General features: G+C 40.8%; 1 protein-coding gene across 1 annotated transcript in view; it reads right to left on the bottom strand.

Annotated features, from left to right (window-relative positions):
• Positions 1-8,782, bottom strand: part of lekr1 (Leucine-, glutamate- and lysine-rich protein 1) — a 63,965-nt gene extending 55,183 nt beyond the window's left edge. Inside the window, exons 1-2 of the mRNA XM_028420186.1 lie at positions 8,752-8,782; positions 1,483-1,586 (exon numbers count right to left, since the gene is read on the bottom strand). Of these exons, the coding sequence (XP_028275987.1) occupies positions 1,483-1,581 (99 nt within the window). The 5' untranslated portion in view covers positions 1,582-1,586; positions 8,752-8,782. The remainder of the gene's footprint in view (positions 1-1,482; positions 1,587-8,751) is intronic.
• Positions 8,783-27,113: the final 18,331 nt, after the last annotated feature.

Here is a 27,113-nt window from a genome sequence, read left to right as displayed (position 1 = left end):
TTGGTGCCAGCCCTCTCCCAGCACACCAGGATTAACAGCACTTAAATGGGCCTGTTAGTACACCACCTCCACTTTGCCTCCCACGCCGACCAGTGCACACAGTGCTGCCCACAGCTTTGCACTTGCAATGCATGCTTCCTCTGTTGTTATTTTTTGTTCTCAGCTCGCCCCCAGCCACCTAAGCCTCCTCCAATAAATGGTGCTGAAGTGCACTCAGCAGGGGGCTAAGCCCAGAACATCCTCTATTTTACAGACCTATTGGAATCTGAGTAGATGACAGAGGGAGGGGAATAGAGAGGCAGAGAGGGAGGGAGGAAGATCCTGAGACTGGGCAAAACACCAGCCGCTCCCTCCCTCTCTCATTCTTTGTTATTGTCTCTCTGTCTCGCTTTCCTTTGCCCTATGTCTGGTTATCACATGCCCCTTGTGACAAATCACAAACAGAAGGACAGAAATGAATACACACATGCACGGACACACACACACACACTAGGGAGAGATGGATGCCTAACCCCTAAAATCAATAAATAAAATGGATTCCCATTTGAGTGTGTTGGCCATCATGCAGCAGTTGCAGCAGCAGGCAGAGAGAAAGATGGACAAACTGATAGATGAGAGAACAGACTGTGCTTGTTTGCTAAGTGTACATGTGTGAGAGTGTCGAAGGGAGACTTTTGGAGGAGGCTAGAGGATTTTGTATGTGCATGGGGATGGAATGGCCACCCGCACATAAACCCAGGCCGTGTATTGTTCACAGCCATTTACTGACCCCAATGAGAAATTCCAGAAATTACTAGAGAGCAACAGACAGAGGAAATGAGACAGCAAACAGTAAGAGGATGCAGAGCACAGAGGGACAGAGGCATGCTTTAATGTAACAAAAATGCATGAGCTTAGCTGTGATTACTTTTTGGAAAACACTGACTTTAGAAGTAATAATTTCCTTCCCACAGAAAATACATTGCTATAACTGCTATTGCCATGCGATCCTGTTAGGAAATGCAAGAGATATTCCGCGATAATTTGATACCATATGGTGTATCATATGGGAATACGCAACTGCCACCTGACTTGACAAGGACATAAAGCCACATGCATCATTGCCATATTACTTTGTGTGTGTTTCATCTTAAAACAGATGGAAGATTAAAAGAGGAGACATTGTCCTATTTCATATTCAAATCATATGGACTGCCACAGCATATGGTAAGGGTGTAGTGTTGAAACACTCACGGCATGTAACAAATGTGTTTTCAACACATTTATATTTCTGGGTTGTAAAAAAAACAAACACATTTGTTAGCAACATATGCTGTGTCAGTATGGTTGTTCATTAACACATTGCTCTGAAAGGTTATATATGGTATGGCGAAAATGTGTAAGTGTTGAAAATGATTTCATATTGGTTCTCTTGAGAAGGGGTTGTGTTCTGAACAGGTTTATCTGAAGTTGAAAGGAACATGGTTTTGAATCGGTGCTTACCTTTTTTATCTCCTCAGGCAGTGGGTAGATTGGAGGACGGTGAAGAACCTTGTTCAGTTCCTTCTCCTTCACCTGTTTTGCCTCTGTAGGATCCTCCATGTCTCCTTGGAAGAAGGAGAAGCAGAATTAAGAATATTAAAAAATGGTCTACATTTTGCATTACAGATACTTTTTGATTTTTTTTAAAATGAATGTAACAATCACACTAACCCACAGCATAAGTAATACAGCCAAATGAATTGCTTTGACCTACGACCCTAAATAAAATTTGTATTTATCCGATAGGTGATTAACTATTTTTAAAACTGCCACTGACATTTTGATGGCTGATTTTTTAATGAGGAATAAGCACTACTATTTCTTTAGAAGGCGTTATTTGGTATTCTTTAAAAATCTTTTAATAGCTTTAATTGCTTTTTTTTCCTGAATTAAGTCTCCATTTATTCTATCAGAGGATCACAATATACCCAATAACCTTAAAAAACCCTCTACACAATAGACACACCCATCCCTGTTTTGAGCTCCCTCCCTACTCATCAGTCTAAAAAGCATAAAAGCCTGAAAGTATTTTGAACAATCACTCACAGTGTTAATGACATTAGATGCTGTTCAGGAACAAATATTACCCAGAAAACGTACCTCCTCTTTTCCAGGTAAAAAGGGTTGGCACCTAAAACTGATGAATCACACTTCTGAAGTTAATAAATCCCTTAGTGTGATGTCCACCATAATAAACCCATTTCCTGCACATTCTATTAAATAGATTATTCAGTCAAGCTTACGGCAGAAGTTTAAAGACTGCAGTTTATGATACTTTAAAGCTGAAGGTATTTTGACTACACACCCATGCATTAGCTCATCCTTCACTGTGGAATACAAGGGTGGATTTAAACTTCCCACCAGAGAAAGTTAATGGTTGTGCAAGATCATACAATATATGCAGTTTGTTTATTATTGTTATATGATACTAATAAAATTATAGCTGCAAACACAGGACAGTCTTTCTTCCTACTACTGGCTACTGAGGTACAGTGAGTAATGTGGGCATGAGTGCATGAGGTTGTGTGAGGAGAACAGTAATGCAAGCCTAACCCCATGGCCTCTGTCTGTCTACTGTCTGTGTGTGTGTGTGTGTGTGTGTGTGTGTGCACTGTGCACGCTCTCAGGGCATTAATCTATTAGCTCACCATTAGTGAGGAGAAAGCAACACGCCAACTCAACATTTGACCCCAGATTAAAAAAACCCTGGCTAACCTAGGGCTGGAGGTCACAACTATCAGATGGTCCCCCTGTGCATGACTGCATGCCAGACATTCAATGCCCTCGAAGCACATCGGATGGAAATAGAATAAGAAGACAGATAGCAAAAAAAATATCAGCACAGGCACAAGGATTTGGCCACCAGCACAATGCACACAGACAGACCCACATCAAGTTATGCACAAGTTAACAACTCATGCAAAGATGGGCAGGTTTGCCTTGATGCACACACTAAAACCTTTGAGCATTAGCATGTAAACAAGCACGGGTACTCCCTCTGTCCCTGTCACGCTCGCACGCCAGTAGAGACACACAAACCCTGCCCAATCAAAGAGCAGGCTTCATGCTCACACACGCTAATAGCCTGATTGCCCCCCTACTGTCTCTAGGCTCTGCATTTAAACCACAGCAGAGGTCCTCAATCAGTGGCTCACACAACACAGATAAATTAGTAACGCCCTGTGACAGTACTAAGCAGGCCTATCCTTTTAGATGGACACAGATATAAAAAGGCCTGATTTCGCATGACAACTGTTCCCTGTGACATTTTGTCCATTTTAGCCCTGATTGAACTATTAATCAGTCTTATGTGAGAGAGGCAAGCTGTTCATAAAATCATCTATTCTGCATGAACGCATGCAAGAATCATAAGATGAAACAAACACGAACATATAAAATCATGAATGTCCATAGTTTGGATGGAGGACAAAGACAAGACAGAGGTCTTACAGCATTTAAACATCCTGCAATATGGACGTTGTAATTAATTTGTCACAGTCATAACAATCCTGTCAAAAACCTTATGTCATATGTAGATTAAATTGCTAAATATAAAGAAAAATAGTTAATTAAATCTGTCATCTTTCATATGATTACTGGACACTACGCAGGATGACTTTTATGCCAAAAATGACGGACGCATTGCAAATGCTACGTTAGCTTAGCAATGTGAAGGCTACAGTGTCCTAAGAAAATAAAGTTATAAACCCAGTTATATACGGTTAAAACTCAAGTTTCGGTTCTTTTTTATTACATGAGCGGTTGCTTGAGTGCGGATAAATACGCAATTAGGTACTGAATAGCAAAGATAAACTGAAGCTGACCGCTACACATGTGGTAAGAATGTACACAAATCTGTGCACTCGCTCAAAAAACGAGCTTTTATCACAGGTGTTGTTTCACTGTATCACTTGTTGTTTTGACTATAAACAGATCAAGCCTCTACCTACCCATTGTGAAATATCCTGTTAGGAATAAAGAAGCAAAACAAGCACAAAATACGAAACTTTTATCTGACGTGAGCCATACTCTGTTGCTATGGTTACTACGTAACACCGGATGTTTCCTTTCCTCTCTATCAAAATAAAAGTCAATCGCTGATGATGATCTTTTCACACTCACAGTGTCCTCTTGGGTTGTTTTGTTTTTATATTTTGAAGGGAGATATATGTAGAGGAGCATTCTTTTATTTTTGTACGTAAACGACGTGTAAATATGACCTTAAATGTTAATTTGACACAAACCAATGGCATTCTTGTGGCTGTGACAACAGAGTGAATAAGTGAATAAAAAATAAAGGGAGACTCCTCACTTATCTTTAAAGATCCGTGATAAAACTAAACATTGTTCAAAATGTCAATGATTGTCAAACACAACAAAAATAAGGCAAATAGAGATGTTTAACTTTTAAAAACAATTTTATTGTGTTATTTTTTACAATTAAGAATTATTGGATTATTATGTACAAATTGCCGCCAGACAGTCCATGAGATCTTATTATCTGAGCTGTGCCTGCTTGCATGCACAGGTCACACTCCATGCTCTGTTTGGGTTGTGTGCATCAAATTCTGTGCCTCAGAACCAATGCGAAATAGCGGCCAGACATTCCCAGAGGGGCTTTTACAGGATGAATCATTTCATGGTTAACAACATGTCTTTGGACAGACAGTTTTCCCTTTTCATATGATATTATTGCACTCATTATTTTGTTTTCCTGACGTAAGCAACCTGTATCTGCAAATGAAATCATACCAAACATCTCACTCACTTCCCCTAACAGAGAGGAAGTGAGTGAGATGTTTGGTATGATTTCATTTGCGACGCATGTCATGCTATTTATGGACCCATCAATGAATCGTGCAGACTCTGATGTAAATTGCACTCACCCACTCAAGTCTAGCCTACCTTCCCTTCCCTTTCGTGCTTGTTTATCTGCCTCCACAGCAGAATAAAATTGGTGAACATGACAAAAGGGGAAACAAATGTTGTACTCAGGCAGAGACAATGAACCTCTCACTCTACTGTGCCAAAGAGGGGAGAGAAGACCTCCCCCCTCCTTCTCTTTCCGTCTCACTCCCCCATGAAACTAGTTATATTCTCGAAACCCCATTGGCAAGGCATAAAAATGAGAAAAGTAGTGTACATTGATGTATTTTTTTAAATTTAAGGTAAAATTCAGATGAGTTAGCATCACGCCCCACGTCCCTTCAGCTGCTCTGGTTATCAAACATGGCCAAGTTAAGTGATCGGCTGGAATTTACAAAGAAAAAAATAAATTAAATATTTCACTGTCATAATTGTTTGTCAAACCACTAGACTATTTTGGGCATGGCAAAAACAAATTAACCTAATTTGCGAAGGTGCACTCAGTGTTTTAGGGGCACTGAGCCTGCGGGGACTGGGAGCTTGGCATCTATTGAGTCTGTTTCCGGCACGCAATGCTGTGTGGGCAAGTGTATAATGAAGCATGCTGAGTGTGTGCTTGCGTGAGTGTGTGCACGAGAAAGAGAGGAAGGAGAAAGAGGGGGAGGGGCGACGGGCGAAAGTGTGTGTGTGTGCGTGCATGGATTTAAGAGGAGAGGAGGGTTGAATATGACCCACTATTCTTTTTTTGGCATGAAATGACTAATATTGTCACGCATGACATATTTGGGCTAGGCTATGCGGGACAACTCCAATGGCCAAAGACTTGAGGTTGAACTCAACAAAAGTGTCTGAGCCAAGCCCTCCACAACAAAACTGTGAATGACAATAGCCAAAACGGCTCTCGTCAGCATGTAATGCTTCAACTGTACAAGCATTGGTAACTTTAAATGGACCTGTTCAGTTGAGTCATTGTGTGCTGCTTCCTGATCCTGTTTTGCCAACCACTAACTTACTTCACAATTCACAAGAGCTGTATCAAACTGCAGACAGGCAGCAGAGTTCTGTTTGAAGAGCAGATTCATGAACATTATATGCAATTTCCCCATTGTGGGACTAATAAAGGTTTCTTAATCTTAATTATCCAATGAAAAGGAGGTTATGTCATGATACACTTCCACAAACACATCAGACTTCCATAGATCACTGCTGTGTAAGTAAAAGGGCTCACCGACTCACTGCTAAACCGCTAATCCAAGAGGTTCATATACTTTTCCCCACTTACATATACATATAATTTTAGATCTTTTTCTGAAAAAATAAATGACAAAGTGTTTTTTCTATTTCATTTGGTTTTCTTTTTCCACTGTCAGAACATGCTATCTAGATTCCTCTTTTGTTTTATTCATTTGAATCCATCAATACAGCACTATATATGCCTTCTAAGAAAGATTGTCCAAATTCTGAACACCTGTAAACAGTTTTGCCTTTAGTAGTGGTAGTAGTATGGCACATCTAGGTCGACAGTATCTTGACCTTACGACCTGCTATCAATGGCTGATCCTCTAATCCACCCAGCCACAACGTAAGACTGTTCACTATAATTGTTTTTGAATTAAATCAGTTGCAGTACCACTTGCTATCATTTGAGGCCACCAGTGAGTTAAGTATATTGACAAAGCTTTAAAATCTTAAGGACCAAGTCAGCCATTGTTTATTGTCGAGATATGTGTCTTCAGGTCGGTTCGCCAGTGTGCCTGTCTTTTCTGTCTCTCTGCCTAATGATTTTCCTGTCCACAGGTCTCTGTCTGCTTGAGTCTCTATATGGCTTTCTGGTTGGCTGCCCGTCTGTCTCTCTGTCTTTTTGCTTATCTGCAGGACTATTAAGTGTGTGCATGTGTGTGCGCGCGTGTGTGTACTGAATGGATTTGCATGAGAGCCAGTGGGGTGACCCGGCTCTCTCACGCCAAGGCTTCTGTGGAACAAATAGGACTAGTCGGATGTCGTGACAGCACTCACATCAGTTTAAATAAGAGTGCTGTGCTGCAGCCGTGTGTGTGCGCTCTGTGTGTGAGTGTGTGTGTTTAAGCAAGCAGCCAGGCACGCATTTAGCCAGAAAAACTTTGCAAGGCTGTGTATGTGCGTTTAAATGAGCGAATGTGCGTGAGTGTGTGTGAGCAGGATTCTGTGTTTCAGTCGTTGAGCATGCAATATCTTGCGAGGTTTGGAGTTTTGTGAGGAGGAAGACAGAGATATTAACAGTTTAATGAGCTCAGTGGGGTTCACGTACACTGACACACAGGCCAAACGCTCCACAGAGTTTCTTTGAAAAGGAACAGGTTTGTCCTGTAAGGCCAACATGCCTTCTGAATAAATGAAGGCTGTCATGAGGTTAAATAGAGTTCACATCAACATACATCACTGCAATATAAATGAGTCCTAACCACAATTTTAAATTCAAACACTTCATTATAGGCATGATTCATGACATACTAAATAACCGTGCTACTCCAGAGGAAGCAGTGGGGGACTGTTAAATGTTAAATCTAATTTAGTTAAACATTTTTAGATTGTTTACCTAAACAAGGGTTCATTTATGTCTGCACCCATTCTGTCATTATAAATCATCTTTCTTTTATATTTCCTTGTCCATGCCACAGAGCTCCTGTGTATTTTTCCATGTTTATTAAACTTTAACACGCCAACTGCTTTATTTTAAATACACGACTGAATATGTATTTTATGAACTTCCTTGAAATGACTTGCATAACACAATAAAGTTCAAAAGGTGGCATGTTTCTCAGAGATTACTTCCTGAAAGGGACTTTAATTTCCTCCTGTGTGTGTCAGGTGATTGACAGTAAACAGAATGTGTTGTAAAACACACCCTACTGTCGAAGCTCTTTTTTTCTGGAACAAATGATACAAAATGATAAAAACCAAATTATAGGTTTATGTATAACATCAATAGAAGCAGTTGAGCAAGGCATCTTATAATACTATCATTGTTATCCTTACAGGTTGTAATCACTGTGTTTGCATCATAGCTGTTGTTTGTTGTCCTTTGCAACTGTTGGAGAAATGCCAAACAAATGTGTACTTCCATACTTTGGTATTACATTTTTTTATGCGTTTCAAATGCTTGTTTAGGCAGTGGGAGTGGAGTCAGGGAGAGTTGGAAGTTGCAAGTCAGGATGAACCTGCAACTAATTAACTTTTCACTATTATCCAAAGAGATATGGTTGTCCGCTGCATGCAAACCAGCTAGCGTAGCACAACACTCCCACATTATTAGTAGCAAACGGATAGAAAATCAATGTAGTCAATGACAGAAAGAGGAAGTTTCATTGCCCAGATTTCTTGTACATGGCATAATTTGCGGACTTGCAAGGACACATTCATGACATAGCATAGATCTCTAGTGGATTCTATCTTGCAGACCACTTATGATGATCCTTCCCCTCAGCTCCCACTGCACTGTACTTGCCAGTATCACTCCCAGTAACTGGCCGGCACATTGTAAGGACAAAATCAAACTTAGAACGCCCAAAATGTTGGTAATAACCACTCACAATGTACAAAACAAAATATATTTTGGGTGACTATTTTACGTTTGTCCACAGGAACATGATACATGGGGATCACATAAAACTCAGCTCCCATGAACCAGTCTGGTAGATTGCATTCAGGATGTCCACTGAGGCTTCTGCGTCACCACATACCCAGAGGCGTGACGGCTGATAAAAACAAGGCTGATATGTGTCACAGTTGCAGGGTGAGGGGAATGTGTGTAATGTGTGTAGCAGATGACTCTTGCATTGGAAAACCCTCTCACTATAAGGTGAATCACAAAGGCATTTTTTTCACCTTGAAGTTGTAAAGGAAGTCCTTTGAGCTGTATCTTGACAGGGTGGTAGTTCCATTGCATGTGTACCAGCATGTCACATGCACAGGCAGCTACCCATAGGCGGCTACAATTCTGGTCTTCTGTGGAAAAAAAAAGAGAGAGACAGAGAGAGAGTGTGTGTCAAGGAGACAAGGAGTCAATGTAAGTGTGTGACTGCAAGCAAGCTGGCAGTGAGACATAATTACGGCAGATTAGTGAAGCCACACTGAGAACTGAGTCGGAGCCGTCTGGACCGAGAGACCTCTGGGGAAAAGAGGCACTCTACCCGTCTCTCTCTCTCTCACACACACACACACAATCTTCAACTGATCCTCACAGAGAGGTGGAATTAAGTGGAAAAAAAATACTGTATCTACACGTTTATCCCCTGCTCATAAATTCCAACCTGAGCTATGCATTTATGGTCTGTCAGCACAGGTATCAGTTCATGGATCCCTCAGGTACAGCAAAGTTTGAACATGAATAATATCAATGAGGCAATGACAAGACATTAGGCCACTGTGATGAATTATCAGATAAAGGGCACCTGTCATCCAGATACTCTGCACATGGTGGAGAGCTGCTTTGGTGTTAAAAGTGTTTTTAAGCACACCTCATGTAGATTTGGGTTGACAGTTGGTTTGTTTTCATGTAAATGTAACCTTGCACTACACACAAAAAAAGAAACGCCACATTTTTGATTGTGGTGACAGTTACAGGGAGAATAAAAAATGTTGCATTGCAAATTGCATTTTAATATTGCTCATTTAGAGGAACAAAATATAATTCCTAATGCCTAATGCTAATAGCAAAAACATGACAATACAGTGTAACTAATTATGTTTAGAAAAATGATTTTAGCTGGTGGAAAAGAAGATTCACAATCTTACAGGATGGCTACATGCAGCATCTTTGTACACTTCAGTTCAGGACTAAAGTCACTGATGCGGCTTAAGGGGGAGGTGTATCATCTGTGAAATCAATGAAAACATATGTCACAGTCACACATGATATGATCTAATGGTAGCACAGGCTGGAAAGTGTGACCCAGGACTGTACCCTGGGGCATCCCAGAATGACTTTTTTTTTCCTCCTCAACACAACCTATTTTATAAAACAAGAGCGAAGAACCAAATTTCTAACCTTTGTATAATTGAATCTTTTTATTCTAACCTGATGTGCCAGATGGCTTATTTTACAGAACCATCTGTGAAGTCGTCCTCTGAAACCGTTTGGAAAGGACGGGCACTTTTAAAAAAGTACTTGGCAGGTGTCAGATGAATCATCTGAATCACTGTAATAGGTCGCTTTTCACCCTAATCACCATAGACTGTTCTCACTCCTAAAAACACACAGTATTACTGATTAGTCACAAAACTTGTCAAACTCATGGCTTCAAGCTTGGCAAGGTATATTGTTACATGATTAGCTCTAATTTTCAGACTACCATCCATACTATCTACTCTAAATTAGGTAAGTACGAGTAAAGTAAAACCCTTTTCACAACATGTTTTCACTTCACTCCTTTCAAGACTGAAAAACAACTAAAGACACATTGTTCTTCGTTTTCTACAGAATGCCCTTTTAATTTCCTCCTCATTACTTTTGTGTCTGTGTGTGTGTGGGCAGCAGTCTGTCATCTCAATCTGATCTCTATCACCCACGGCTGTCTGGCTAGGGTTATCTAGCCAGAGGACCACCCCTGCTGAAGGAAAGAGGAGTGCAACACAGGAGCAGCACTCAACCTAAACCTACATTTTACTTCTTCCTATTGTCTTCTTCTTTTTCATTCACCACTCAGCAACAGCTGCCTCATTCTCCTCAGCTCACTTGCATTCACAAAAAGATTTATGTGAAGACTGGTATAAGTAGACTGGAAACACAAAGTTGTGTCATCTGTCTTAGTGTTAAGCAATTAGTTGTGTTTTTACACACTTGAGTTTACTGTGTGTGCTATAGCTTCTCCTTCATGCAGCAATTATAAACTAATCTAATCTAAGATAAACTAAAATAAACTAAGCTAACTTAGTGGTCCTGTTTAACATTTTCCCCTGTGGGATCAATAAAGTATACATATCTATCTATAACCTTGTACATTATGTGACCAAAAGTACATGGACACCATGTGCACCTTTATTGTGCTGCTGGTCTGTTAAGGTTAAAGTCTCTGTGCTGCAGTCAACTAGATTTGCAGCTGTAGATTGTTTGCATCACTGACTAATCTCATCACACTTCTTTAGACATTACAAATGCTAAATGGACTGGAAAGGGAACCAGAAAAAAGGAGGCCAGCAAACATACGGTGGCACATATTTAAGGACTTAATAGTGTATTGGTCAGATTTTGTCTTGATTAATCTTGTAAAACAAAAAGAATTTAAATTATTTTTGCCCAATAACAAAGCTTCCAAAGTCTGGTTAAGAAAACATCGCTGCTGGCATTTGTCATTTGATCCTTCACCATAGCATCCATTCTGAGCTGATTCTCTCTCACCACCTCATTTGTTTCCATTTCCATTTCAGAGATAAATAACCAAAATATGTTTGGACAGAAGTAAAAAAGTTTACACCCTGCAGCTAGTGGAAAATTCCCCTCAGAAAATCATTGGTAGTAGGCACATCTCTATTAAGGCGAGTAAGACAGCGGGTCAACAGAAAATATCCGCTTTTGGTGTATTCTGTCATTTCTGTGTGAGGACGTGTTGAGAAAGCCGCCTAAACCTAAACATGGGTGACGCATGTGGCCCACCCTATTGTGTCAGCATTGATGATTCCTTTTTAACTTCCTTGTTGTGAGATAAGGAGTTGGTCAGGCCCTTTGGAGGGGTGTGTGACTTAATCAAGATACAGAAACACAAGCAGAGCGAACAAATTAAGACTTGGCAGGGACCAGGGGAGAGTTTATTAGGGCGTACAGGGATTTGCCCCTTGCTTACATGCGGAGTTACCCATTTTAATTTTACTGCATGCTCATATTGTTTTATCTTGTATTGACTTTGGCGGGGCTGCCAACGTACAGGCATAGAATTTCCTTTCTCAATGAAAAATGTAGATGAGAAATACAAGTTCTTTTCCTTGTAAGCAATAGTTTAAGGGTTGAATTAAGTACAGCCTTTCTGTATATTTGCCTTTATATACCTGCTTAATCCATTCTTCATTGTTAACACCTGGCAAATTTACGAAGGCTGCGATCCAAGATCAGATTATAATCCTTTGATCATAATTCTGCCAGTGAACGCTGAACTTGACAGTGTCAGTCTGATCTTTTGCATGGCTAAGCAAGGTGTTTGTATTAGAGCTGTCCCAGATCCATTTTCCCTTTGGTAATGCTTTCTGCGTTTTGTAGTTAATTAACACATATAGCTAGACACATGTAAGAAAGAGCTGACATTGCACACACGCTAACACAAATAAGTGCAACAGCTTTCACTCACTTTCACACACAAACACACACACAGAAAAAAACCCCTAAGCCAGCCATGAATGCTTTCTCTGTACCAGAAAGTGCACATTAACACATCTTAAAAACCTGACATTTATATCACTCACTCTCGCGACTCCCCCTCTCAAAACTGTTTGCTATATTGCCTGTGGTGCTGTTGGCTCCATTTGAATCCCTAGCTACTAATTAGGCATTTGTTTTGAATTTTTGTCTTGATTTTTGCCTGGTCGTTACTTTTCCCACATTTGCATGTGAAGTGCAGGCACGCCCAGCCATTACGGGCTCTCGGGGAGAACGACACATGAATGACACATGAGAAAGGCAGAGAGAAAGAAAAAGACGAATTATCAAAGCCACATTCGTGACAAGTAAAGAGGAGGAGCAACCTATGATGATGAATGATGAATGCATGTTATTTTAATAGAACGCACTGCTTTGAAGAAAAGTTTACAGAATTACACATCAAATATTCTGTGTGCAATTATAGCAAACCTATAAAGATACATCAGTATGAGGTCATCATGATTTCTATTTGAGGTTGCTGTACTGGGACCAATACATCACTTCCATAGTCTGTGTTAAAATAGGACACTAGCAGTGAGACTACAGATACTGCACTGTATAAATAAAGCTCGTGACATGTAGCCAACTTTAGATGCCCACTCAGTAGCTGAAGTCGTGAAAGGTTCCTCAGCCCCAGCCTACAAACGCTCCCTCACGCTGCAAACATTAAGAACAGTGACGTACTCACCACACATGCCTGAGCATGTGTATACACAGCAAACTACACATTTCACCTGTGTGTGTGGCTCCTGTGTTGCCTTGACAACCTGCTGCCGTTTCCCTTTTTGTTTGCCCTTGGAGCTGAGAGCGGACTCACACCAACGCAGAAGCAAAAAGCGGAACAGAGGGAGGACGGAGAACAACGTCAGCCCAAGCTTTTCATTTCACCTCTCGAGTGAACGACACCCACGGCTCTCCCACCTGCTCTCACCTGCCAAGCGGCAAATGTAGGCTGATCGTGCTGATATGTCTGCAGGGAAGGAAGAAACAAACATATCTTATTTATAAGATTCAGGTTTCCGGTCATTTACATGGCTTAGTAATTAGTAAAACTGTTAATTTATTACCTGTTTAATTTTAATTTAATAGGCATTCTGTGAATGACATGGTAAACATAACAATCCTGATTGGTAAGCCACCACAGAAGAGCCAGAGATAAGCATAGCTTGGCAATGTATGGATCACAATCTGACCCAAATGGTCACAATCCACCAAATGTTAAAACTGTTTAATCCCTTAAAAACAGTACAATTTTTCCACTGTGTTTCATGTGCCAGATAATTCATTGACAAGAAGAATAACTCTGCAGGTTCTTTGGCAAATACAAGGTGACGACAGGACTCCTTCAGACAGATGCAGGTTAACAGTTTCCTTGTTTCCAGTCTTTAAACTAAGCAGAGCATAACCAACTGGCTTGAGCCTCACATTTACAGGACATATGTGAGAGTGGTATCCATCTTTTCAGGACAAAAAACTGCTTGCATTTGAAAAGGTCAGAGGTCAAAGTAAGGCACAGAACAGTAAAGGTAGCAGCTTTGCTTTTTTGATGATCTGTATGCAAAACCTTTATTATATGGGGGAAAAACACAAACAAATCTATATAGAATCTGGTTTTTGTGTGTGTCTGTCAATTGAATCTGCACAAGCTTCATGTAACTGAAGCATTGTCTTTGAGATGTACAAAATCACTGGACACTAACAGGCAGCGTAGTGTTATTATTGCTGCTTTCCATAGGAACCAGGTAAACTCCATCTCAGCAAGCAGCTGTGTTTGGCAGTAAACAGTTGGCCAGTAAGTACAAACAGCTTAAGACTGAGTCAGTGAAAATTACTGAAAACGTTGCAACACAAATCTAGTAAGAGTTTGGAATAGAAACACAGCAGAACAGGTAAAGCGGCCCCCTGTGAATATGAGGATCTGTTCCTAGAGGTCTGGTATTTCTCTTTTTTAGAGTGTGTGGGGGGATATTTACCAGAGAACCAGACACTGTAATTCTGAGCCCACCAATATCCTGTAACCCCCCCCCCCTCCCCTAGCACCTTGTCAAACTGTGGAGTGTGTGTAAGCACATATGTGCAGTTCAATCAGGCAGGACAACATGACTGCCAAAACAATATCAGATGATCGGGGACCATGACGGCCCTAAGGCTTGTTGCTAAGGTTACCTGATGAAGAAATAACAACAAACATTTACTAAATGTACAACAGAGAAATGTCAAATCCAGGTTGTGCATTATTGGCCTATTTTTTCTGCAAGTTATAGTGTTGTTTTAAACCTTCATATAAAACTAACTGTTACATTTAAAGCATTGAGTATGACAGTCGAAGCTTTCATGTCATTAATCAAGTTGGCCAGTGATTTCAGATATGATTTTGATCCAGCTTATCATAGAAAATGGTTAATATGTGTGTAAAGGTGCTTACATTTCTTAATCAAAGAATCAACATTTTTATTTGTATCTTTGTATGTAACATCTAGAGCAGAGCTGTTAATGCAGGATAAATGATACTTTGGAAGCAGCCCAACATCCCCAGGAATATGATGTTGATATTTCCGGTCCTCACAAAAAAACACTGTAAACCTATCTGCTGCCAGCATGTGTTGTTGGAGGAGGGATTTAGCACCATGGTAGATAAAAATGGCAGTGGCAGAAGAGAATACTTTTGCTTAGTGCTGGGCGATATTGCCTGAAATCAAAACGATTAATTGACGCTTTTGTATCGATCATCGGTTATTATGCCGGCACCATAAGCCGTGTGCGCGTGTGTGTGTCGGAAAGCCGACATTTCGAACCCTCGACCTGTTGCTCCTAAGCCAATCCAAGGACATGTTTGCAACAACAAGAGGTTTAAGCTGGTGCCAAATTTAAAAATATCAAGACATTATTTTATAGCTTACAGCTGAGAGGCTAAAACAATCAGCACCTCTGTGGTCGGAGTGTTGACATTTTTGTAACTCTAGAGTGGATCAGAGGTCTACCATGAATGATAGGGATCAAGAAAAACTACTGCCAGCTGGACAGATGCCATTCTGTCCTCCTGTCTGAATTTGAACAGATTGTCTGGAGATGGCTAAAAAAACAATCAAAAGGAACAAAAGTCTGCCACATTTATCTGTTAGTGTGATTATTACCTTTTAGCATTTATTCTAAAGCCAAGAACCTCAGTTAGCCAGTGTTTCCTTAATATGAGGATAACCCATGTGGGACCCTTTTTACATGAAATCTGATGACCAAGCCATTCATATAATATGCCTGGCACACGAGTCATGCAGTGAGTCACACTTAAGTAGGTGGTAGTCATTGTTTACAAGCAAGGAGATTTCCATAGCTTTTGTTTTTTTTTCTTAAGAAAATGCATAGAATCTTTCCCTTTTAAATGTAAATGCATAAAAGCACCAAGTAATCACCCACAGGTTTACATCATCATATAGCAGTCAGCATCTCCCTAACCTAAACAACCATTATAAATTCATTACCCTGAAGGGTCATTTAGCTAAAAAAATAACAATCAAGTCCATTACAACACTGGATGGGTCTGTGAAAGGTGACTCACTTGAGTAACAAATTGCAGTATGCTAGAGAGTTTGCAGGCTGACTGCAGAAAGCTGGAATGCAGGCCTGCTGTGGCTAGTTAGCCAGTCAGAGCTAAGCAGCATGCAGCACAGTGAATGAGAGCAGCCTGTGCTGTTCTGTTACATGGTGTGTTCTGTTCTGGTCTCCAGGATAATCAGGATGAATGGAGAGCAGCTGTTTTTTGGGGAAGCGAGCGGCAGTGGTGGTGGGGGTAAAGAGGAGACGGGGTGGAAGGATTTTGGGGGGTTGTTTTTTTGTGTGTTTTTTACATGGGAAAAGAATTTAGAGAGAGAGAGAGAACATGCCCAAGGCTACCTATAAACAAAAAGAGAAAAGATCGGCATATAGAGAAAGTTGTGAAATAGGAGGAAAAGGTGCAGGTGTAACATAAGCGAGACAATTAAGACATTGGGCAGCTTCTGTGAAAGAGGTTTTATAGAAGCTTTCTTTTAGGGATTGTTATGGAGGGGGAGGAGAGCGGAGAAAGGTCAAAACCTCACAAGTCGTGAGTTGCAGTCATTCAGAGTCCCTGATTTCCCTGGGTACGTGACTCATGCTAGGGCAGCAAGACGTCACAGACGCAAAACTGTGTAATCACCTGCTCTAAACTGCTGCAGGGGAGGAGTGCTGAGGACATAGAGAGATAAAATGATCGTGTCATCTGTCTCATTCTCATCTCTCTCTCTCTCTGTCACTCTCCTTTAATAGCCAATCTCTCTGACCTTTTTTTGTAAAGTCCGAGATCCCGTAGGTCCTCTCTCTATGACTGACGGTCACCAGTCTCTTTCATTCTCATCTTCCCTCCTTAGTTTTCCCCTGTATCTCAGTTTACACATCTCCGTCTTGCTGCCTGTGTGACTGATGTCCCGTACAGAGAGAGAAGAGAAAGCAAAGAAGGAGACTAAGTGAAGGCAGGCAGGGGGAAGAAAAGAAAGCGGAGTGCAGAGGAAGGAGAGAGGGATAAGTTTCACAGACGTGCCACCACGCTGCACACATTCCTCAAGGGCTGTGCATCCTGTTCTTTCGTCCCCACCTCCACTGAGGCTCACACACCACGCTGCACGTACGCACGCCTAGTCAAACAAGCAACCCTCCACCCACGACGTGCCAACTCTTCCTCCAGCATACTCCCAAAGACAGGAAATGGTGACCTTTTCTCTTTCTTTCTCCAGTATTTTCTTGCACACAGTACATGGCTGATGACCAAATGGTTTTGATAAGCTAAGTTTACACTCTTGTCCCATGCTTTTCCCTCCCTGTCACTGCATCATCTCACCGCAGGGTTTAGCAGAAGCTAGAAAGAGATAAATAGAGGGGAAATCGTCAATAAAAATAGACAAATTAGACTTCAACCCTTTATCAAACCAACTAAACCTGCCACTTTTACAAACATAAAATTCATATACATACCACATGCACATTAATTACTGGGAATGTTAATGCTAATGTAATTAGGTTGTGAACATGAGTCACACCAGCCCCCAGCCATCACACCGGTAATTCTATAAATTTTTTTTTTTTTTACACTGAGTCACACAGGAATTAATAACTAACAAGTTATAGTTGATTTGTTTTATTTTGAAAGCCTTTTATAACACATTGCTGAACTATACACTAATCATGAGCACTACTGTTGGTTATATAATCTTCATTAATAACAATGAGATGATTTTGCATAATGAATATCATAATCTGGTTAACAGTGAGGCTCATATAAATGATAATCACAGGCACTCACTGTTGTTTGCCTGTCTTGCGGTGGTTAATGCTGCAACAAAAAGAGCAGCACAAAATGAAAATGAAAAGTAAATCTCAAAAGAAAGCTAAAAAATAATGGTCCCACATGGGAATTGAATTCATCTAAAATCTCCTGGGTGACAGTCTTGTGTGTGAATGACTCACTCGACCACCTGATCCACAGATGCTTCAGGTACTGGTACGGTACTTTCTATGCCTTGAATACTGCACAAACCAAACAAAGCTTCCACTTAAGAAATGGAAACCATCTTTCCAAAAGACAAATGCCTACTTGCTGCGTTTTAGATAAAGCACTGAATCAGTTTACCTGTATTTAAATAGTCGTGATAAATAGTCTTATTAATGTGGACACAGTCACTTTTATTCTATTTGGAGACAAGAACACTTATAGCCTCCCTGGCAGACTTATGGATGAGTAAGCTAGAAATACAAGTTCATTTATCATGTCAGCAGTGGCCAAGTCCCAGCTTATTGTATTTAGAAATGCAGCAGTAAAAGATCGTGAAAATAGGATAGGCATAATGATTCATAACCAGCTGTCATTTGGCAACTGAATTTAGTCACAGTACAGCTCAATGATTAAGGGTGTACACAGGTCTGAGTAAACAGGGAGTGAAGAGGATTACGTGTAAGAGATGCAAAACTAAATGTCTATTTGAACTAGGTTGTCCCTGAATGAGCATCGCAGACACACTAAGCAAAGATAAAGACTGAGTATTAGTACAAAGCCTGTGAGAGTGTGTGCACAAGCTATAATCCCTGAGGCCTAAGGAAGGTGCACACACATTCAGTATTTTCCTGTTGCTTCCCATTAATTCCACCTGTATACACTGGGAATGAGCCCATGCTGGCTCTCACCCTTCCTGCCTCCACCCTTGTTCCACTCCTCCCTGACTCTAAATCCCCAGATGTAGACTTACCGAACACCCAGAGAGACCAGGCTGCTCTCTTCTGTTGCATGCTGTTCCTAGGCGCACACAGTGTTCTCAGGCACAGCTCCACATATCCCAGTCTGAATAGATGGGACGAGCACATTTATTCAAATCAACATTTGAATGGCCACATTGCTGGAACACATAAGACAGCTGCCACATGGCTGCTGAACTTTTGATAATGTTGCCATGGATATGAAGCAATGGCACAGAGCAGGAGGCTCACAGAGACAGGGTGTTTGCCAGCTGTGAACATTTGGATTGTGTGCGTCTGTTTTCATTACACACACAGACTCACTTAAAAACAGGTGGCAGCAACGTAATGTCCATAAATACCTTATCACAATTAGGTGTTACACCTTCTGATCTTTTCTAGGTCACACAGTAAGAAAGAGTCACAGGCTGCTTCTGATACCACTTCCTTCTTAATATGGCTAAACATTTGCATGACCCTATACAATAATACAACTTTGCAGTTTACAATCAGCGTGATTTTCTGGCTATCCTAAACCACTATCTCTACAGTGGAAAAGCAGAGAAGACAAACAATTTGTGCACATGCCTCTGCTAAATTCAGCATATTTTGATGCTATGGACTGTGATAGGTTAAAGCCAGAACATCAAAGATCAAAGCCCAATGTGATTGTGATGTGATTGAGAATGCAAGCGAGCAATACAATGCGGGTTAATTCTCCCAGATCTCTGTTAAAATGTCAAACAAAAAGTTGTTTTTGCAAAAAGTTGTAGTGATTTTTTATATACACATACAGATTTATATGTAATTGGTTTTTGAGAAGTGGCTTTATGTCTTAGCCTGGACTGCACCTACCTGCTGTTCAGAAAGTGCATACTCATGCCCAATATGGTCACTTCCTTGAAATGTTATTACTGGCATCACTACATTTTAAATCCCTTTAAATCTTAGACCTGTCCCACTGGTTTATGACTCATCGCTCACCAGACAATACAAGAATCTGCGCTACATTTATCATAATGGGAACACATAAAAATGTGATGATATGATATGATAAAAATCATATCATCTAATGAGAGCAATAACATTGTCCTAGTTTTTTAGTAAAGAAATATCACACCTTCTGATTCAGAAGGGTGCTTAACATGAAATGAAATGGAATAAACAAATAAATAAATTAATATTTGGTTTTGCATGTTTCCTTTTGAACAGCATAGATGCAGTCGCATGTCTAAAGACTGACTGATTGATATTGTTCTTGTTCTGTCCCCACAAATGTTTATGATTCGCATTATTATCACGCTGCTGAACAAGCTAAGCAAAATAAACTGCTTTTCTGACTGCACAGCTTAATTGGTTAAAACAAAACAACCTAGAGGGCCTAAAGCATTTTACAGTAACACACATGAAGGAAAAAAAATAAATAAAGTGGATTCAGAAAAAAAGAGTGGCTTCAAATTGTACACATGAACTGGTGAATAATTGAGTTTGGACAAACATTTAGCTGCTCTCATGTCTGAACCATGACTGGCTGAGAAAGGGGATCATAATGTTTTAACATGTGCTTGTTAAGCCTCAATTATTAAGGCAGGATCCACAGACCTGTGGCATGACTAACCTTTTGAACTCTGCACAGACAAGCTTGGTTTGCATGCATACTGGCATACATGCGCCTGCATGCGCGCACACACGCTCCATATGGCACAATTAAACTTTTGAACTTCAAATAGACACAGGCAGACAGACACATGAGCATGCATGAATACACACTCATAAAGGAACATCCTTAGATATTTTGCACGCAAATCTTGTGTGGGTGCATTCTCCTAAATAAGTTCTAGATTAGAAGTCATCGTTCCTGTCTTTCTTCCTTGAAAGGCCGCATTATACATGGTTGGATTGGTGAGAGCAGAAGCTACGTGGTTCTTATGCATTAAGATAACACTGTGGCATGCCATGCATCATTCGAGAGAGAAAAGGACCTCTGTGTTCTTTGGAGTGGCAAAAACCTATTTAATATGCTTTGAGTTGCCTCTTCAAAGTATAGAGGTATACCAAACAGGATGTCTTTGAAAGAATCATTCTCTTTCATGGTATATGTGAACAGAGGAGGTTAAAGTGAGCAAAACATGCAGGCAGTCATCATGCCTTTAATGCGTGATTTCCTTTAATGATTCAAGCATTTACCGTTTGGACTTTCAGGGTCAACATTTGTCGAATTCTGTTGTATTCTAATATTCTAATATTTTAGTAACGCCTTGAGAGATCTTCAATTTTGGCTCACTTGTTCAATTAGTGATGTACTCGCATTTGATGGTCAAAGTTCACTGTGACTTCGAGAATTCGTATGTTTCCAACAAACGTTTAATAAGATAAAATCCAGTACTGACATTTAAATTTAAAAGGTCAACTTCAATGTGACATTATAATGTTGGGCAACATCACTTTGCTTTTAGTCAGTGTACTGTATATGAGTCTGGACTGATATGGATATGGAAAGTGGTATTTCACATTCAACTTTCATAGTTTGTGTAATGGACTTGTGTAGGCTATTTTACCAAATTACTAGGACTTCTTAAGAATGTTGTCCCTGACCAGGCCAGAGACAGCATAATATTTGTTCATTTTTATTTAAATCTTCCCGCCTACTTGTGCTATTAACCAGGGCTGTTCCTGAAGACTTCAAGTCATTTTCTGCTCATCTCTCTCTCTCCTGCCCCCACCTCCCTGCCAGACTCAAGTCCTCTGAACCCCAATTAGATAAACAGGAGCTGACAGCAGGACTGGTGGAGCACAGCCAGATGATGATAAAAGAGAGAGAGCAAGAGAGAAAGACATGGACACACAAACAGAGAGAAGGAGAGAGAGAAGTGGAGCTTGATTTTCTATCTGCTTAGATCAAGCTCAGCAATTTTGTTTTGTGCACAAGGGTTTTTTTTTTCCGATCACCTGCACGTGTTTGGCACTTCCATGCATCATCATGATTGCAATGTTTGCCACAGTTTTTAAGGGAAAAGAAACCGAAGAAAACTATCACAGGGATTTTGATATTATTATAGTATCTACCTCATAGCCCACATCTTGGCACAAGCATGTATTTATTGCTGTGTCATGTGGCAAAAACAAGATGTGAGACAGAGGGCCTTGGGGAAATTTCGAAGTTCCATCTTCAAATGTGTTCCATCTAAATTTCACTCTGGTGAGCCTTAACCAAATCCTATGAGTAAAGACAGCCTGACTCTATACTATACAGTTCCGCTTCCTAAATCATTTACAGCATTGAATGGGAGTAATAAAACAGTAGAGGCATACAAAATAAGCGCTGGAGATAATTAGGAAGCAATAAAAGAGCAAAACTGTAAAATGAGCCACTAAATGGTCAGAAATATTTCACGAGTTGCAGGTCATGAACTCTCTCTCTCTGACGTATCCATAGCAGTGTGCATGTGCACACACACATCTGACTTCTTTCTGTGGTCATGCAAAAAGATGCCTAAAGCTCAGCCTCAGGCGGGGTCTTAAAGGTCACGATCTCCATGCCGTTTTAGAAGGTCGCACAAAGTTCATGACACAAGCCTGACCATATTTGGCTGCTTGCTCTCTTAAAGGCTTAGAGCTGAAATTTGAAATGATAGAAAGGGAGGGAGAAAAAAATGGAATGTTCATTGGTTGCAGCTGGGCATCGTTGGAGCAATAAGGACCTGGGCTTAATGCAGGAAGTGTGTGTGTGTATCCTTGGTGAAGGTAGGTCTGTGTGCATACACATGTGCATGCATGTCAACGTGTTTATGCGTGCATGCGTGTGAGAAAAGAGTTATGAGATATTGGGTTAATACAGAGCAAAGCTTAGACATTTCCAGAACATGTGTCTGTGTGTGTATGTGTGTAAAAAATAAACACATGCATGCAAGCTTTTCTATGTGTGTCAATGTGCATGCAAGACAGCACGAGCGTGAATGACAGAGATATTAGAGCAATATGAAAAAGCTTAGGCCGGAAGTGTGAGGCTACCTTATGAAACTTGTATAGGGTGTTTCAGCTGAGGAGACCAGAGAGGCAAAGAAGAGGCCAGAGTAACTGAAAATGAATCACTATCAAATACATCAGGTCCTCAGTAACTATTCTTTGATATCAATAAATGTGATAAACAGCTAACACATTTTAAAAAAAAAACCTAGAATGTGTCTCAGCAATCAGTCAAATTGAAAAATCCCATATGCACTGAATAATTTAAGAAATTTGATTAATAAATATCTACACATCACCAGAAGTAAGAACCTATTCTATGGATAAACTACAGCATGTTAACCGGACTATGATGTCATCGCTAAGTTTATCTCAGTACAAACACCTTGATGATATTTGTTGATAAAGTCAGTCATCCAGGTCATATTCATTCAGAAGGTTGAAGCAATGCATCTGGACTTGTAGAGTTTTCTTGAAGACGTATCGCTGCTCATTTAAGCAGCTTCATCCCTTCAAACTGTTCGGTGGGGAAACATGGTTTATATGTAACTCACAAACAATAGCTCTAAATGTCTCCATACCTGTGTTGGTCTGACTGACTCTGTCTGGTGTGTCTGACGACTGGCCAAGGACTATGAGACTACAGGGGGAGGAATGGTAGACAGCCCTTTGTTCTTGCTGTGAGCATGTGACTTGGAGTGAAATGTCCTGGGAATGGATGGAAGCACTGCATTGTATGTGGTAGAAAGATGATGTTTGAGACCACCACCTCTGTTAAGGGAAGCTTTTTCCAGCTTAACATAGATGGCTTCCTTGACTCCTCTTTCAATTCATCTCTTTTCTCTGTCTAAGTGAATTGTATTGTCCTCAAAGAAGCGTCATTTCTCTTTGAGGTGAAGGTGAACAGCTGAGTTTTGTCCTGTGGATGTGGCTTCCCTGTGTTGTGCCATTCTTCTGTGGAGTGGTTGTTTATTTTCACCTTTGAAAATAGGTGATTCCTCACTGCACTGGACTGCATATTACTGTGTTTTTCCCTGGGAGTTTTATCCTTTAGGCGAACCAGTTTCTGTCTCAGACTGGGATGTCATGGTTGTTGAAAAGACACATATTGGATGATAATATTTTTCCTCAGTCGATTGTTGACCTTTTTTCTGTTGTTGATGGGTCTTGTTTTTGTGGCTTTGATGAGTGCCCAGTTGGGATAGCCACACGTTTGCAGGGCCTTCCTGATGTGTTGTTGCTCCTTCTTCTTCCCCTCTGAGGTGGTGGGTACAGTTAGTGCTCTGCACTGAAGGTCTTGATGACTACGTTCCAGTGGGTGGTGGGAATCAAACAACAAGTACTGGTGTGGTGTGTCTGCACACCTCCATATTGAGGATTCTGTCCTCTTCAATGTGGACTGTGCAGTCCAAAAGCCAAAAAAGTCAGGTGTCCAGCAAGAACAATTGGCCGTCAACCTGTCCCACACCTGTCTCGTAGTCGTTAGCCAGTCGTTAGACACGCCAGACAGTCAGTCAGACTAACACAGGTAAGTGTGGAGACATTTAGAGCTATTGTTTGTGAGTTTCACACAGACCCACCCACCGAGGTCCTACACCACAACATTTAGAACTGATGAAGCTGCATGGATGAGCAGCAAAAAAAGTCCCATTTGGCCACTTATTAACAAAAGCAGACAGAAAATAAAACCATCATTAAGTAAACTTGTGTTAAAGAATAAAACGTGAAAATTTTGTGACACTGTGTGTGTCAGACACAGAGCCCAATTCTGGCATCAAAACGAAAAAGCACATTTTAAACACCCCTTGACTTTGGACAAGGTAACCAGAGATGCTAAAATGCTAATTTCCTGGGGGGTTTTTTTCTGGGACTCCTGAAAAATTCTGGGTTTTGTGGCAGATCCCAGATGAGCCACTCTAAATACAGTCTCTTGGGGTGAAGCATATTGAACCACATTACTCATGCTCCCTGATGTGTTGTTGATTAGCATGTAACAGGTATACATTATCAATGCAGGATCTGATAGGTGCTTGGCTGACAGTGTGGTGATGTTCCACAGCATGCAATAGATTAACAGTGATAATGTTCTGCAGCTTTTCTCTGTAACATCTTCTTCCATAAAAAGATAAAAAATAAGCCTACAATCCCTGATTGTAAAAATCATTGTGAGAGTGTTTACATGTCTCATTTGTCTACAGAGAAAACTCCCTTTTACACATCTCAGCAAATTATATTGAAAAGTTTAATAAACCAGATTCATAAGGGTGTCTGTGTGTCTGAGTGTAGGTGCATGTTTGAACCTAATGTGCAATGAAACCCCAATTAATTATAAATCCATCCAACTTGATTTGGATCCTGTTCTAAAAGTCTGTTCTCCATTCAGAGCAACGTTAACATGTAAACACACACACACACATATGGTGACAGTGGGCCTACAGCAAACAACACACTCTTTTGAATAATTCAAAGTTGTGTCGTTGCTCTTATGACAGCTATACTTTATCTTTTTCCACCAGAGTCCTGTGTGTGTTTCTCCAGCCTCACTGCTCTTCTGTTTCTCTTCATTTTTTATCTCCCCCCCTACTTGTCTCACTCATCTTTTTCCCCCCTCATTCACATCTTCTCCGGCGCTTTCGAATCCCCTCTCTTAACCCCAGCCAGCAGGTCTACAAAGGGGAGCTTTTTGTGTGCCAGCAGCAATTCCTGGAGGGCAGTCAGGCAAACAAACCCAACCAGTGCCCACTGCATGACTCACAGAGAGAAAGAGACCAAGTGAGAGAGAGGGGAAGAAAAAGGGGTAGAATCATTAAGATGAGAGGGCAAATAGATTTTAAGCTGTTAAGAGCGGATGAGAGGGAAGGAGTAGGAAAAAAGAATGTCGGAAAACAAGTGGAAAGAGAATGAAAGCCTGCAAGAGAGATTAAGAAGGACGGAGAGAGAGACTGGGAGATAGAGAGCGATAGGGGCATATAGAGGGCAACCTGCGCGATCTTGCATGCACATGAGAAGAGCAGACAGGCACGCAGCTCAGCAAGGAGGCACGAAGAGAGCAAAATAACTCCCTCCCTCCTTTCACTCTCTCATTCCTCTCTCTTCTGCCAAAAAACTAAGCTCAGCACGACAGTCTAACAGGACAGGCCGAGCACAGAGTGCAGCACATGGAGGCAGAGATGAGAAGAAATAATTTGAGGATAATGTTGACACTCATGGATCATCACTGTCATCATAATATTAGATTTTCAAGACAGGACCTTCCAAAATCCTGAAAAGAATCCAGTAGTTAATTGGGCCGTCTATTTCTTTTCTTTCTTTCTTTAAATTATTTTCCATTGAACCACAGACTCACACAAATAAGAACTGAAGATATGACCTCATCGCCCTGAATGGTAGCTATGGCTTGAGAAACAAATGCAGATTGAAAGAAAGGAAGGTTAGATAAAAGGATTAGTCACAGAAAAAGAGCAGATGAAGGGAAAGATATGACAGGGAAGTTAGTATGAGAAATGAGAATGAGCTGTAGGAGGGGCCGGAGGTCTGAGCTACTGCTTACTACTTTTTACCCCCTGTAAGCTGTCTATGGGCTGGAATAGATCTCTGCCCTCGCCAGCCTCCCTCTGGACCGCATTAGACATGGCGCTTAGATAATACACTGCTGGGGATGGGGGGTTGGGGTGCTGGGGAGGTGGCAGACAGAGAGAGGGCAGAGCATGGGAGAATTCTTCTTATTTTAATACCACTGAACCAAGACAAGAACAAATAATCAGATGATCTAACCTCTCACTGAAACCACTGACAGGAGGTCTTTTGTTTGACATTTCTGTAATTATGCTTATTTGTCTTCTTGTCATGAGTTAGATGAGAAGATTGATAGCACTCTCACATTTGTAGGATAAAAATGTAGTTGGAGCATGATGACAGGGAGCTTAGCATAGCAAGACTGTAAACAGGATGAAACAGATAGCCTGGACTTGCCTCGTCCGATGCCCAAAAACCAAAGCTCAGTAATTAACAGTGCAGATATCATCTGATCAAAAGCCCATAAATCAAAGCATACAAAGAGAATTTCCAAGGAGTTATACAGTTTCTTGGACATGACTAGTTCCCAGTCTGCTTGTCTGTCAACGGAAACACTTTTACCACAGAAACCTCCCTTAAAACCACAACTGTGTCATGTTTTATGCAAAGATAAACTATTTTGAAATGAGCCTACACAATGCAATTGGATTTTTGCTTGTGGACACTCCAGTGGTGACACTTGAAAATGTAAGAGGGCATCCAGCCACATTCAGGATGATAGAAATTTAACTTAAAGCAACATTAAAACCACTGATTTCTCTATTATTTCCAATCTGAGCCCATAATGTCCCACAATCTGCACCACTATGTATGTTAAATTGATGGACAACCCATGGCATGTAACGCTTTACAGCCCAATGTCACACATCATCAACTATGAATGAGAGCTCAGTATGGAGCTCATAACAGATAACATGTGAAGAGAGTGTTACAGAGGAAGCTAAGAAGAGAGAAAAAACAGTAACCAAGTGCCAACTAAAGACATCTTTTCTGGCTTGCATTGCGATTTTGGGTTAAATCTCCCAATAACTATCCTCTAGGTACCACGTGTGACCAC

Source organism: Parambassis ranga, chromosome 13 (assembly GCF_900634625.1).
Source record: "Parambassis ranga chromosome 13, fParRan2.1, whole genome shotgun sequence".
NCBI classification, from domain to species: Eukaryota; Metazoa; Chordata; class Actinopteri; family Ambassidae; genus Parambassis; species Parambassis ranga.
This window is presented reverse-complemented; position numbering and strand designations above follow the sequence as displayed.